The sequence below is a fragment of the Diorhabda sublineata genome, chromosome 1 (genome assembly GCF_026230105.1).
Source record: "Diorhabda sublineata isolate icDioSubl1.1 chromosome 1, icDioSubl1.1, whole genome shotgun sequence".
Taxonomy (NCBI): domain Eukaryota; kingdom Metazoa; phylum Arthropoda; class Insecta; order Coleoptera; family Chrysomelidae; genus Diorhabda; species Diorhabda sublineata.
In genome coordinates, this window is record NC_079474.1 from 17445096 (window position 1) to 17461130 (window position 16035).

Below are 16035 nucleotides of genomic sequence, written 5' to 3' on the forward strand. Positions count from 1 at the left end.
TATTTTTGTATCGATTTAAATAGTTTCGAATATAATTTTTTTTAGGTCGACAAAATGGCTGCGTTGATGAAAGATACCGACGACGACGAGGAAGTCGAAGAAGAGGAAGAAAAAGAAGTAGAAGAAGAAGAATCCGAGGAGGAAGAAGAAAGTACCGAAGAAGAAGAATCGGAAAGTGATAGCGACGATACTGATTCGGAAAAAAGTCAGAGCGAAGACGAAGACGCTCCGGCGGATAAAAAGAAAACGAATTTAACAGCCAGAACTAAACGACATGAAAACATATTGAACGCACTCAAAAAAGGAAACTTTTTACTAAAAACAAACGCCGAACGGTTACAAGACGATTTGAACAAACAGAAGGACATGACGGCCGGTTTACAAGAAGACTTAGATTCAGTTTTATCCGAATTGGGATAGAATTTTGTAAATTTTTATGAATGTATGTTAATATTATGTATATACTTGTTAAGTGTACGGCTCAAGGTTGATTTTTTTGGTTGAAATACAGAGTTTTTCATTCATTATTTCAATATCTGAATTTTTTTTCTGGTTAGTTTTGGTTCGTTGGACCAATTCATTATAAATGTTTTGGTGTGTCACTGGGTTTGATAAACGATTTGAAATTATACGAGGGCAGAAAGTTCTTTGACATGTTTTTATCCTGCCACGGAAAATTCTCCACTTGGATATTTGGTAGTATACATTTTATATTGAAATATTTTGTTTTGTGTAGTAAGGAAACATATTACAAAGGTTGTTGCAGGCCATTCAAGATATTTTCTCCCAATCCGTTTTCTGGGAATTCGTTATTTAAGATAATTACCTCATAGCTCTGTGATATGAAGGATCTTATTGGAAACAGAGCTCATTTTTTGAAAACCCATTTTCGATCATATCTTTGAGAGCAGTGTCTTCTTATAATTATAGTAATCGTCCACTAGATGTCAACTTGCAGTCAACTCTTTGGGAAAGGATATCATCAACATTTCAATTCGAAGAAACTAAGAACGACCCATAGAGGAAAGTTCCAAGGGCCCAGGCTTAGCCCAGCTATGTAGAACACTGGGCCAAGCTTGTAAGCCAGGCTTAGCCCAGTCTTTGTAAACCTCTGGAGTGATAACGATGGGCAAAACTTGGCCAAGCTTGGTCATCAAGACTGGACCATACTTAAATGCAAGGGCTGGGCCAACCTTAACTGCCAGAACTGAGCCAAGGTTAAATACCAAGACTTATTCATTACATAACTTTTTCTTCTTCATATTTACTGCTATTACTTTCTAAATTATTATTACTACTACTGTCAAAATCAGTAAAATTTATAGAATCATTATCCAAATTATGATTATTAAACGCTTGTAGATTGCCCAAGTCTGTATCACTATCGTTAACCTCACTCACAGAGCTGATTTTCACATTCAAATGATTTAAGCTTTGCCCGTTCACAATTGAGTTAGTTTTTTTCTCTATACAATGCACTCCGTCTTTGAACTCGAAGATAAGCAGTAAACATGGTTACTTTTAGTAGTAATAAATAATAAAAAATGTGATAAGAAACACACCCACTGAATAAACTAGAGATCGGATTGATCAGACCCGTAATAAACAAAAGTTTGGCTGCCGACGGGGTGTTGGTTGAACATAGTCGAACCACGCCGTAAGTGACCGAACAGCCGAAGCTTGGGTCCCCAATGAATGAGGCTGGAATATCCAGGCTTGGCCCAAGCTTTGGTAATCATTAGTATGGCCGAAGCTGAGTTAAGTAGCCTGACGCATGGACCAATACAGATACGCCGAAGCTAGGCTTCCCTCAGGATTTGCCTAGGCTTGGCTCTGGGGTTTCCTGTACGGGGAGGAAACCTTGCCTGGATAATCAGCTTCCTTTTGGTAGCATCCCTCTTTCACAGAACTAAAGAATCGTCGTTGACTTGTAAAGAAAGCTTTGGTTCAAATCCTACAATTTTTCTCCTAGTGTTGAATATAAACTTGACAGTATTTGTGTTTAGTCTAAGTCACATTTTCGCACGTCTGCAGCTATATGACTGGACCAATTCCTGTTTATTCCTGAATCAGCAGCTAAGAGATTTTTCTAAAGCAAATTCTGATCCTGTAATTATGTAGTTAAGAGTGGTATCATAAGTCACATTTTCTGGTGAAAAAATAAACAAACAACCACAGAATTCCGATGTTTTAGCTTGTAGATCCTAGTCGTGTTTTTATAGTACGATAAAACAGGCTTCAGTTCAGGCTAAAACCTCTTCATTGGTGCGAAATTTCTGTCTAGCGAGCAATCTCTTGAGGTACGAGTACAAGAAAAAGTCGCAGGGGACTAGATCTGGAGAAAATGGTGGATGCGGGAGCAACTCGAAGCTTAATCCATGTAAATTTGTTATGTTGCATAGTTTTTTTCTTCAGATCGGGCAGTTTTTCCTTGAAGGTTCTAATAACGCCGCGTAATAGTCGCTGTTTGAGGTTTTTCCCTTTTTAATATTGTCTATGTCATAAGTTTGCAAGTCGACTTATGAGTCATCCCGCGGTTTGGAGACGGTTCATTATGTGCAGTCCACTCAGTTTTTTATCCATTTAACTGACAAATTTCGATTTATCTTGATCGATAAGCTCTAAATTGGTTGTGTTTGTGAGCTCTTGCGGTATCTACTTTGAACAGCGCTTCTTCTTACCCATCTATTAATTCATGATATGTCTAACAAGTTCCTTTGAGGTCTTTAGAGTCTCAGCTATCTCAAACAGCTTAACTCTGAGGCTAATTTTTGTCGTTAAAAGCTTCTTTGGAGCGTCATCTGCGCTCAGCTCGTTTCGTTTAAATTAATTCTTATCTTTTGATTTTCCTGGTGCAGGATTTTCGAAAATCTCGTTAATCTATTCACGTGTTAGTTGTAGATTTCTAATATTCCAGTGATTTATCATATTTTATAAAAAATTGAAATGAATATTAACTCTGTATTAATAGTTAACGCGATCTTTGAAATTGAAGCATATAATGCACAAAAACGCTTTTTTACCGATTTCACAATTATTTATACTACTTACAATTACAATAATTGCTTGAATCGCCAAGCTCGGTGTTTTTTTAAAGTCTAGGATAAAATATTTCTGAAAATTGAGTGACGAGGAGTAAAATGTGAATAGAAATTCCAACATAAAAGTTGGGAAAACAAGTTTTTAGAGCTAAAACCTTCAAAAAAATATGAGTAACATTTTTTTTACCAATTTCACGATGAAAAGTCGCTGGAGGACAGATCTGGAGAATACAGTGGATGCCAAAGAAATTTCATGTCTAATTTATGCGATCGCTTTAATTGATTAGTGACACAGTGACACATCTTGATGAAACAGCACTTCTTTTCTATTCATGTATAATAAATACATCTCAGTTTAGGCAAGCTTTTACTTTTACAACTTCAGAATGTTATATTTCATAAAATGATAGTCAGAAAATGTAGATTCTTCCTCAACATTCTAAGGTAATATAGAAGATTTATTTAACTGTCTCCTATAAAAAAAATTAACGTATTTTTTCCATTTTTCGATAAATCAAGTGTCTTGAATGTTTCTTCGGCTGTCGTCGACAATAACTATTGCTACCTGACGTTTCTTCAATTCCTACGACTGACATCTTCAATTGCCGAGTCAGAAACTCGTTGGGTTTATTTAACTAGAAGGAATAAAGAAATTTCCATGTAGAATATGATTTATTTAAGGATTGGCCCTGATATACATGGATACCGATTTGACAAGATACAGAACGAGCTCAAAAGCTCAGACCACGCGGTGCTCCAACACCTACTAGCCTTTCTCATACATTCTTCGATATCGGAAATCTGAGGTTTCATTCCCAAGATTGGCAAATACTCTACTAAAGCAGAATCTTACCGTCTAAAATCACTTATCAGCATCGAGAATAAAGTCTTTGAAAGTTTGATCAAAGAACTTGTGTATTGAGCATTATACGATTCCAAATTTTCCATTCGGATTCAAGTTCGAACTCCCAAGCACTATCTTTACCTAAACACTGTGCTACCGTCAATTTTATGGATATCCAGAGAGTTTTCGATGAGGTCTGGCTCTTGAACTTGTTAGTCACCTTTCCATGAATGTCAAAATCGGTAATTCATACTCAAGCTCCTTGATACCTCTTAGAAACGGTCTAATCTCCCAAATTCGTTCTCAAATTCGTATCTGAAATGGAGAATGATTCTCGAAATTCTCAAAAAACAAAAGCCATCAACTTCTACCATGTGGTTTTCGCTTATTCTTTCTGAAGAACGTCAGAAGTTCTGCGGAGAAGTCGTTTAATTAGGAATACGAATACAGGAAGGACTCAATCAACTATTTACTACGTCAAAATCGTAAATTGAGATGTTTTTTTATTAACATCCTGTATCTATGGTTGATTAACAGTTTTTTCAAACTTTTTGTTTGAATTGAAAAAAATTTATTCAACATTTTACGTTTTACTTCTCGTTTTTTTTTTCTATAATCACACTGTACTTTATATCTGACGTTTTTTTGAATAATTATAAAATCATCAGAACTGAAATTTATTATTTATCCTACCTAAATATACAGAAATTCAATTTTCTAACCCATTCCAAAGTATCCTCAATAAAATAGATAATTCAATAACGAAATTGATCTACTCTGATTTAGTCTGATAATATTGGTTATTTTTTTTCCGGGAAAAGATATTACTGCTCTGCGAGGTTCCACGTTCCACCATTGGTGGTACCAGTTTAAAGGACTAAAGATGAACCCCATGAGAACAAACTTTAACGCTACCAATTACAAAATAAGTAGACTTAAATCTTGTATATTTCATAGCGATGAAATTCCCAGCAGTCACATTTTCTATGAACCCGCCTCAAGATTAGTTTCTTTAGAATGGTGATAGAAAGAATTCTATGGGATTCAGATCTAGGAATGTCGATGGCTATACAATAGGATCCCTTCTACCTCTAATCTGTCTAGAAATACAGCTTCTAGATACTCAAAAGAAGGTGCTGAGAAATGAGGACGTGTACCATATTTTTGTTGTTACCTGGAAAGAAAAATGGAAGTTGCCTTGGTTAATGGTGGGATGGTATTTGTTGACATTGAAATAGCATTGGACAATATCCCTTTTAATGAGGCACACGATTAATTTAAGTGCATGAGACGATAGATAAATACCTAAACAACAACAAAAAAACGATGTAGAGATGCTCACAGCTAGAGGTGGCCTACAGAATGGAGTTTTGTCTACAATTTTTTGACTTTATTTGATGCAAATTTTATACCTGCTTCAAGATTAGTTTTTTCAGAATTGCTTCGCCTCAAAAATGGAACTGTTATAAATTAGTTGTTTCTAGCAATTAATCGATTTGTAAAACTGTTTTTCATGATAACAATTTTACTATTATTATGAACGAGTCATGTCGAATTTCTTGTCAAACATTTTATTTATATATCATTTAAAAATGATCCCCAACCTTGTACCTTACTCACTGATGATAAAAAATAACTTGTTTTTAAAACAATTGATTTCTGTGGAGTCTTCAATTGTCAACCGTGTAAATTGTTGGTTTAAATCGAAAAAAAATCGAATATATTCGCTGAAATTTCCGAGAAACTTTTAATAATATATTATCGCGTTTGTGTATTTTGGTTAAAATATTGAACTGATTCTAAGTTTTGTTAAATCATCTGGTGAGTTTTTTTATATTTATAAAAAATTATTATTAAATTTTTCTTTATTCATAAAAAATGGGAAAATTATTATTTTTTAAATGAAATTTGAGCTTGTTAATCAAGTCGATTTACGAAATAAATGAAAAAATATGAATTATTTTCAAAAATGCATTAATTTTTCAAATCAAACAATTTTATTAAAAAACTGAACATTATAAAATATATTAACAATTCTTATGATTCGCCAAGATTTAGTAATAAATTTTTAATTTAATCAAAAAGCCATGACATTTAAATATATGATACCACACGAAAATAGCAATAAATTTAAATCAGGATATAAATGAAATTGTGTTAAGAGAAAAGACTAGAAACTTTAGCTTTTTCCACTGGTCTTTCCATTTCACTCATCTTCAGTATTGCTGCGATCCTCGTATCCAGAGAAAAATCGGTAAATTTATTATATATTATCAAAGACAATAATATTTTAATTTACTGGTTAAGGTATATTATCAATTATACCCTCTACATTAGAAAATGCTACCAGACTGATAAGGTAAAGTGGTGAATCAAATAGAAACTCACAAACAGCCATGCAGCCTTAAAAATAATACCATAAAAAATGATAAAACCAAGAGTGGTAATGAGCGGCCGTCTTCTGGATTTTTAACATTATAGTGAAGTTCTGCTGGGTATCCGAATAAAGTAGTAGCCGGAAAATGCTACTAGCGATGGTCTTGTTCGCAGGAATCAGAATCAAACATTGGGATATATGGTCAAACAGAAGTTACTATACAGGATGCCCACTAAAACTATCTGTATATGGCAAAATACGTATAGTAAAATCATAAGTTTTGGGTTTTCGGATACGATCTTTTTAACTAAAATATTTTCAAAGATAACCGACTTCCGGTTTTCTTTTCGAAAAAACGCATACTTTTTGAGTTGTAAATTTTTTTGTAAAAACTTTGACCGTTGCAGGCCTTTATAAATTATTTTTTTACGAGAATACCCTTAAAGATATGAAAATGATTTCTATACGTTTGCTTTTAGTAAAGTAAGACGTATTTAGACTTATGTTGAATATTTTTTCATTTTATACAGGGTGTGTATAAAAAGTGTTCCATACATTATACTCCATAAATATGAAATTTCTTTATTTTTTTAAATAGAATCGCCCGTTTTTTTCAATTTTAATGCATTTAGGGATGAAAAATAAAGATATTGAAAGTTTTCTGTAAATTTTTAGAGATGCAGGTGTGATCTAAATTTTGTTTATTCGGTATTAAATTGAGAACGAGCCACTTTAACGATTTTCGAAAATATCAACAATTGACTAATGACAGTTAAATAAGTGTCATTTATTACAAAGCCTATTAAAAGTATACATTAAAAATTAAAACTTGTTAAAAAATACAAAAATAATTTAAAACCTCAAATATCTCGGAAACGACTAAACGTCGGAATAGGATTAGTAAATACAATTTGATTTGATTTTTTTTGCAGACCTTTACAAGATAGAGAAACATATTTTTTCATTTATTAGTGCTTGTTTCTACGGGTCAAAATAAAATTTAAGCCACACCTTCATCTTTAAAAATTCATAGAAAACATTTAATATATGGATAACGGTAAGGTTTAGGTATAGGAAAATTTACATGAATTTGCCTTATGTTTCACTTCTGAATGCATTGAAATAGAAAAATTCGGGTGATTCTATTTAAAAAAATAAAGAAATTTGATATTTATGAAGTTAAACTTTGAACATTTTTTATACCCACCATGTATATAATTAAAACTTTTTCAACATAGATTCAAATACGCCTGACCTTGCTAAAAGCAACTGAACAGAAAACATTTTCATGTCTTCAAGGGTATCCTCGTAAAAAAATCATTTATAAGGATCTACAATGGTCAAATTTTTCACAAAAAAATTAATAACTCAAAAAGTATACACTTTTCGAAACAAGTTTTGAGATAAATTTATACTGAAATTTTATGTAAATTTCAAAAATATATTAATATACAGGGTATTCTATTCAAAATAACAAAGTTATAGTCAACTTCCGGTAGAACCAAAAGACGGTTATCTTTGAAAATATTTTAGTTAAAAAGATCGTATCTGAAAACATATACAGAAAGTTTTAACTTGTCGTGGGACACACCCTGTATAATATCCAGAGCGAATTGACCATCAACAATGAAGAGAGCACAAAAAAGATGATGAGTTTCATGAAATACTCAGTGGATATTATACTTGTTCTAAGGTTGCTACTTAAGTTTTAAGAAATGGCAACACGTATCTGAATATATCAAATCTGAAATTACTTTTTTTAATAATAATTTTTGGAAAAAAGATAAAATTTAACTTTTCGATTTTTCTTTAAGTCTCCATCAAAATATCTAAACAGTTTCCTTGAGATCTTTCATTACCAATTGTGCTATAACACTTGAAATGGAAGCACCCATAGCACAACCATCAGTTTGTTTGTATACTTAATTTTCATATTTGAAGCACGTTGTTGTTAGTGTGAGTTCTATAGCTTTTAAAAATTCATTTCGAGGTATTTCAGTATATTCATTTTTTTATGAATATTTTGATAAAGATTTAAAGAAAAGTCGAAACGTCAAATTTCATCTTTCTTCCAAAAATTATGAAAAAAACTAATTTTAAAACAGAAGACACCTAAAATCTGAAAATACTTTGTTTGACTTTTGACATTTGACATTTTTAATGGTGAACGTACTCAGAACGTGTTGTTATGTGCTATTTGAGTTGTTCGCAGAAACTTCAAGCTTTCATCTTGGTCAAAAAATGAAATTAAACTTCGAAGCTGTTTTTTCGAAATAACCGTTCTATTAGAGCAACAGTCAATTCTGAATGGTACACCAGCATTTGTTTACCACAAGTGTTCGAAAAAATGAGGGAATTCTTCACCACTACAATGCGAGCTCTCACACATCAGTTCAAACAAAAACGTTTTTAAACAGTCAAAACATCGAGTTGATGAGTCATCATCCGTCGTAGAGTCCTTGTTTGGCACCCAATGTGTGTTCTATCTATGGAAAAACAACGTGATATGTTCGAGAACTACAGAAAAGTTTTCTCCGAAAAAATAGTAGAAATAGAAAGAGTTGAAAACTTATTCTGGGTTGGAAATTCTATAAATATAAAATAATTCAAGAAAACAAACTCGAACATAAAGCAATCTAGTGATTATATATGTTAAAATAATAGTCTTCCTATTTGTTTATAAATACAGTCCCAACCATTATTCTGGTCTCCCTTTTCTTCTTTTTATCTTTTCACTTCGTCAATAGGCGATAGTCAAATTATTCGATATCCAACGCGAACAAATCTTTTTGACAGCCAAAGTTTAAGCAATATCAAATGTATGCAATTGATTCCCGAATGTGCCTCAATTTTATGGTATGTCTTGCAATATCCTGTACCGGACTGCTACAACGATTGAACTAGGAAAACCAGCAAAATACGGTGGCTAAAGATGGTGCGTCATCACCAAAAGTCTAAGCGTGTTAATCGACACACTGCAGTTGGTTTAATCCAACTTATATTTGACATATATGTAATACACTTTATCTATACTGCGCATGTTTGAGAATGCGCAGAACTGAGCTGAAGCCTCGGAAGATAGAGAAATCGTTGTCATTCTGTCTTCCTTAGTCGGAACAGCTGTTTAAAATTTATAAGCAGTTCTAGATTACGTTTGTTAATTATAAAGAAATATAAGAAATAATAGGAAAATCCGAGCTTCCCGTTTTGTTTCAATTTGTAAATTTCCTCGAAAAACTTTTTAGTAATTCTTCCGAATACCTATAAAAACAAAAAAAATGTTGTTTTCAAATATCAATTAACATATCGATAGTGTCATTTTTTTTTTAAATAATTGAATACCAGAAAAGGATAATTAATTATGATTTTTAATGGGACGCGTCAAAATCGACATTTTTACTAGCTGCAATAATTTATCATGTGACAGAAAACAAGAGGTGCGTAGATGACATTTTAATTTTTAAAATAATTCGTTAGTTTTTCAAGGTATACACGAAAATATGCTAAATTAGTATTTGTTTTTGTCTTTTACGATCGTAGAAGATTTATAATTGACAAGTACTCAATGTTTTTCTCTGAACACATTATTTAACATACTCTCCCATATAATTACAATGACTAAATTTATCTCAAGCCTCTGAAGATGATAACTTGGTTATCGAAACGATAGAAAGCAAGCAACTAGTAATTCATGAGATTAACTAAAATTCCGAGGCTGATCATTGAATCTGCGAGCAGATAAATACTTTTTACGTCCGGCAGATTGCTGGCCTCAACTGACAACCCTCCTCCTTTACCCGGGCTTCGGATCGGCAGTGGCAGTCACCAGGCTACTCTATCCGCCCAGCAACTAGGCAGAGAGACAGAATGTGAGGTGGAAGACATGGTCAGATGGGGACGTAAACGTAGAAAAGCTTGGAACGAACACGTGGACAGGATGACCAGAGAAAGATTAGCAAAGATCGCACGATACGGTAAACCAGGGACACGACGACCTTTAGGAAGACCTCCAAAAAGATGAATGGATTCATGGACATCAACATCTCAAGGATGACAAGTTGGAAACTACATGCCTAAGGCATACAATACGTTGAAGAAGCAGGACTAAAATTCAGCACAACAGCTAAAAAAACATTATCTAGTATCACTATCCCTTTCGGTAAACTCAAATTGTTGATCACGGATGCCTCTTCCATATTACGCTTTATTGAAAACTATAAAGCTACAAACAAATCTATAACAATGGAAAAGTGCAGGAATTGCGTTCCTTCTAGGGATTTATTGGTTTTTCTATACTGATCACTCTAAAATGAACAACTAGGTGCAGAAACAAAGCTCGCTACTTATCCAAGTACCCTCTACAAGTATTTGGCTATTATAAAATTGATAAAAGCTATTGTGGGAATGCTGGTAGCATCCCGACATGCTGGGAATTACTCTGATTTTGGTATCCGACCACTTCAGAGTGTATGGAAATGAACAAGATGATAAAGAAAGGCACAACGACTCTTTCCATTGGATCACAACCTACGATAGATTTTCCAAACAGCCAACAAGTCATGGAAAAACAAGAGGAAACCCAGAAACATGGATTAATGACTACAAATGTGAAATAGAGTGATTTATTTCTTATTATCCTAACCCAAAAGGTCTTTCTATTAAGTACAAAGGACCTAATGATAGTTATTGATATGCTCATCGGATATTGTATGGTATTCTATTACCAAAAGACCATGAGTGAAATTTTAAAGCCAAAAGAAAGAGTCGAGCACTTCCTTTGTTAATGCGAGGCTTCCTAAAACCCGAAGCCTCTTACCACTTAGAAGATAGATAGAGAAAGGAATGCTCTAATGTCAAAAAATTGTATTTATATGTAATTTTATATTAATTATTGTATATGTATTCTCGATATAAGTAATGGTAATGTTCTAATTTCAATTGGCAAATGATTGTGCATTTTTTGCATTGTAGAGTATTGAGCCCTTTTCCAATTCTGAACGTGTAGTAGCTTGCAAAGACCTTATATAATTGGAGAAGCGTGTTTACGAATTAGGCAAACTGATTCAAAGATTAATAAGAAAGGAAGAGTCAATATTTTGAATCCTTACAATTTTTCCTATTTAGTTTGAGTAAATATCTAACAGCTCTGTTTTGCAGTTTGAAGATTCGCACCCCACGTACCCCAGAAGGAAAGGGTATATTGGTCATGGGACTCAAAAAGAGCATCATGAAGGGTTATAAAGTTTGATGAGTTTAGTTCGTAAAATAGGCAGAACTTTTTAGAAATTTTTTAGATGAACAGTCTAGGGTATATATTAGATCAATAGGTCAATTCGTGGTCTAACTCATTTAATTAGACTATACAAAAATGGTTAATGAAATCCATATATTTGTACAATGGAGGATATTTTACGTGGGGTGTTTTATTTAAAAAGCTAGCAGCAAAATTAGTGATGCGATGTTTCAGAGATATTTCCCAGTACATGGAACAAAGTGTTTCCAATAAAGCAGGAATCTTTTTTTTGACCAATAAAGTCATGGCTAGCCTTATGGAATGGATTTTTTTTCTATTTATATATATATATATATATATATATATATATATATATATATAAATATTTATATATTTTCAAATTGAATGGATTTTTCTACGAATTATGAATAATAATCATGTCGAATAAAAACAACGAAAAAACATGATATTTAAATAAATTTCGACATATTTATGTATGCAATTAATTCAGATGAACGTACAGCGTGGACCAAAAAAAATACTTAACATACTAATTGTTACAAATAATGCGCTTTATTATAAACCATCTGACCCGGCGAACTAAGGTCCGGTTTGTAGATTTTGTATTTTATTAAGTTAATAGGATAAAAAAATTAGATAAAAAAATACAATGATTTCTTTTGCAATCTTTAGTGAAGTATCATGTGATAGAGATTTTTTTATTATAAGACGCAAGAACAAATAACACAGATGATCTGTGAACAAGCCACATATAATTGACCATGGAAAAAACATGGATTTTCCAGAAGCTTTTAAAGATTGTCCTTGAGATTTGTTAATAGTCATGGCGAATGCAAGACGTAGGTATCGAAAATTGGAATCGTTTAAACTCGAATGAGATAGTTCGGTTGAGATTTCTTGACCTCCCAATTTTCCAATTAAGTAACATTAAGTAACATCGCGTAAATTACATTATTTATCGATTTGATTCCAATCGGCAAATGATTGTGCATTTTTTACATTGTACAGCATTGAGCCCTTAACTAATTCTGAACGTGTAGTAGATAGATAAAGATCGTACTGAGCGTTTCTGAGTGAATAGATATTCTAAAATTGGAGAAGCGTCTTTACGAATTAGTCAAACGGATTCAAATATAACTGAAGAAAGATTAGTCAATGTTTTAAATTTTCTAAAGAAGTCTCAGCAGTAGGTCTCACTGTTTAGTCTGAGTAAATATCTAGCGGGTGTCATTTGTAGTTTGAAGATTCGTTCAAATTGAGTCACACCACACGTACCCCAGGGCACCATTAACTGTTATAAAGATTGATGAGTTTAGTTCCTTGGCAACTGAACTTAGCGAAAAACAGGCAGGAGTTAATTCATTCCACTCCCATTTCAAAGAACTAACTTGAACAAGCCATATAAATTTTATAGTTTTACCGATGTCAATAATGTTGTTATTCAATACAAATTTTAGTTTTAGAAACGTTGAGACACAAAATATTAGAATCGCAATCGCACCATGATTTAAGGGTAATTAGGTCACTAGATATGGTCCTATGAAATACCGTGAGATCAGAGTTGTTCCAAGGGCTTAGTACTGAACCTTGAGGCTCTCCACATAGTCACATCAACCTTACAAGCTGATTTTAATTGATAAGACAAAACTTAAACCATTTGAGAGGGGTTACCCTGAAGCTGCAATTTGTTAATTAAAATCGGGCCCTTAGAGAATACAGAGTGGAGTGGTGTTTGTTTAGGCTGAAGTATTATTTAGGATTGATGGATAGTAAGTGTTTTATATTCAAACTGAAATGATAAAAGCTTTTATTGACCAATCTTCCAATGATTTTAGATAACGTGGGAAGATCGATGGTTCAATGCTTGATCTTCAACCCTCTTTTATCAAATAACTTTTGCCTTCTTAGGGCAATTTGGAAAGGTGTCATTTTGAAACTACCGTTTATTTTGCCTAGAAGAATTAACTGCAGCTATTTTTTTTAAAAACATGTTTTAGTGTTGGGACTTTGTAGTATTTCGGATTTAATAAACGTATTTATCTATGATATTTTTAATATACTATGATACTATAAAAAATAAGATCAAAAAAAGTTATTATAATAATACGAATTGAGAGTGCAACCACGATCAGTCCTAAATCTCACGAATAGAACTTAGTTAATCTTTTAAAAATCATTGGCTCGTAGACTAAAAGATTTATATTAAAATAGAACTTTGATCTTTAAAAAAAAAAGGTGTTACTTTATGTATAATTTTTTATGAATACTGTTTTTGGACAGCAGTGGAATAAAATGCGGTATCCAAAATAAAAAATTTTCCATAAGATATAAAAACATGATGATAACAATAAAATTAAAGTTTCCCGGAACTAGGCGGTCATCTATTACGTTGAACAGTCGTTAAAATGTTTATAATATTAATTTATTAATTGCAAATCGATGTCGTGTATTCACATATATTAATTAGAATTCATTTACATTGAATAATTACCTTCAAAATATTGACGTATCTTCCTTATTCCTATTAGAACGATTTTCTAATTTTTCTAGATATTCAATTAGGTGACATTAATAAATGATTGTGTCTTTACAAAAATTCAATAACAACTATTTAAATATAATCATTTTCGTTAGAACGTGTCAAGCCGCATAGATCGTAAATCAAATCCTGAAAATAATACTTTGAAGTAATGGAATTGATATGTCAGTTAAGTGGTCCCCAAAAAACATATTTGTACAATATTTACAATTTTTCACACCACAATTTGTAAGTATAAACGGCACATCTAGGGGCAAGAGATGCAATTGCCTTTTAGACAATGGTTTTAGAGAAATCGAATTCGCAAATCTAATCGACGAAACCAACATAGTTTTTCCTGCTCTTACATAGGTGAGTATCTAAAATTTTAAGCACAAAATTTGTTAAGAAGTATAATGATAGAAGTCATAGTCCTGACCAGGTCTCGTTCGAAAGCTGAAGGACGAATTAAGGGATGAAGGATTTAATACCGACGATAGAATTGGATGCATTATATTTGTATAGTTGCCTAGAAGCTCGACTAAAGAGAGAATATTTATTATTGTAATGTTTTTCGTATTTAGTTACAATCTTTTTATTCGTGGGATGAATTGATAAGCACTTACTCTTATACATGAATTTGCCTTATTTTTTATCCCTGAATGCATTAAAATAGAAAAAAACGGGTGGCTGTATTTAAAAATATAGAGAAATTTGATATTTATAAAGTTAAACTTTGAACACTTCTTATACACACCCTGTATAAAATGAAAAATTGTTCGACATAGATTCAAATACATCTGATCTTACTTAAAGCAACCGAATAAAAACCATTTCCATATTTGTAAGGGTATAATTTATTAGGGGTTGTATTAATGTACATTCTATGTTCTATTTAAAATAGCAAAGTTACAACCGACTTCCGTTAGAACAGGAAGTCGGCCATCTTTGAAAATATTAGAAAAAATATTAAAAATATTTTACTTTAAGTATTTTCCCATATACAGATAGTTTTAACTCGTTGTGGAACACCCTGTATATCTTTAATGGAATTCTACAAACTTCTAGAGCACAAAAAAACAAAATAAATAAAATAGACTTTCCTAGAAATTACTTAAAATAAAACGCCTGCTATAATAAAATGTTCTAAAAGAAAATGTCAAAGGCGCGTCCGCCATTTATAAAAAGTCAATGAAAGGCGCCGCGCGAATTCGCCGAATTTTCATATTCCATTGTAAATGGACAGGGCCGGCCTAAGAACTCATTTCGCGAGCTTATTTGAATTGAAAGGTATCAGAGTAAATTTTTCTTGTTTTTCATTTTGGGTTTGGAAAAAAGTGATTTCACATAGAGATTTTTTAAACCTATGACGATTTATTAACCTATTTACAATTCTTTTATCATAACCGTTGAGTGCCGCCACATCCTCAATGAACGTCCTTTCGAAACTTTTATGTTGGATACAATGAAAATAATCAGCCGGAATGTACTTAGTTATCGAAACGCGCGTCATACAGTGTAATTGTGAGTGGTGGTGTAGTACTATAAATAAATAGTGTGTTCAGTATGAATCTCACAAACGGTTCCAGGAATTCCAACTTAGTTGTCGACTGTAAACCAGTTTCTGAAGACGATAACTTGGTTATCGAAACGCGCGTCATACAGTGTAATTGTGAGTGTTGATGTAGTGCTATAAATAAATAGTGTGTTCAGTATGAATCTCACAAACGGTTCCAGGAATTCCAACTTAGTTGTCGACTGTAAACCAGTTTCTGAAGACGATAACTTGGTTATCGAAACGCGCGTCATACAGTGTAATTGTGAGTGGTGGTGTAGTGCTATAGATAAATAGTGTGTTCAGTATAATATCTCGTTATTTTAACCATGATACGGCGCTGGAGTCGTTTGAATCCCTTCAACTTTCAGCAATCCATGATAATGTCGTGTTTCTAAAAACCCCGTATATATATTAGCCCAAGAACTGGAAATTGCAGACTATTT

At 32.6% G+C, this 16035-nt stretch overlaps 2 protein-coding genes across 6 annotated transcripts in view; both read left to right on the top strand.

Moving 5' to 3' along the window:
- LOC130452540 (DNA ligase 1-like) overlaps positions 1-4555 on the top strand; it is a 28780-nt gene extending 24225 nt beyond the window's left edge. For all 4 annotated transcript variants that reach the window (XM_056791895.1, XM_056791905.1, XM_056791878.1 and 1 more), the window contains one exon: positions 46-4555. In XM_056791895.1, coding sequence (XP_056647873.1) covers positions 46-420 — 375 coding nt within the window. In that variant the 3' untranslated portion in view covers positions 421-4555. The remainder of the gene's footprint in view (positions 1-45) is intronic.
- A 939-nt stretch (positions 4556-5494) lies between these two features.
- Positions 5495-16035, top strand: part of LOC130452160 (scavenger receptor class B member 1) — a 99755-nt gene continuing 89214 nt past the window's right edge. Inside the window, exon 1 of one of the 2 annotated variants that reach the window (XM_056791486.1) lies at positions 5495-5706. The gene's annotated coding sequence lies outside the window, so the exon portion shown is untranslated. Of the gene's footprint in view, positions 5707-14046; positions 14407-16035 lie in introns of those variants that run through there. The other variant, XM_056791483.1, reaches the window with a different exon arrangement.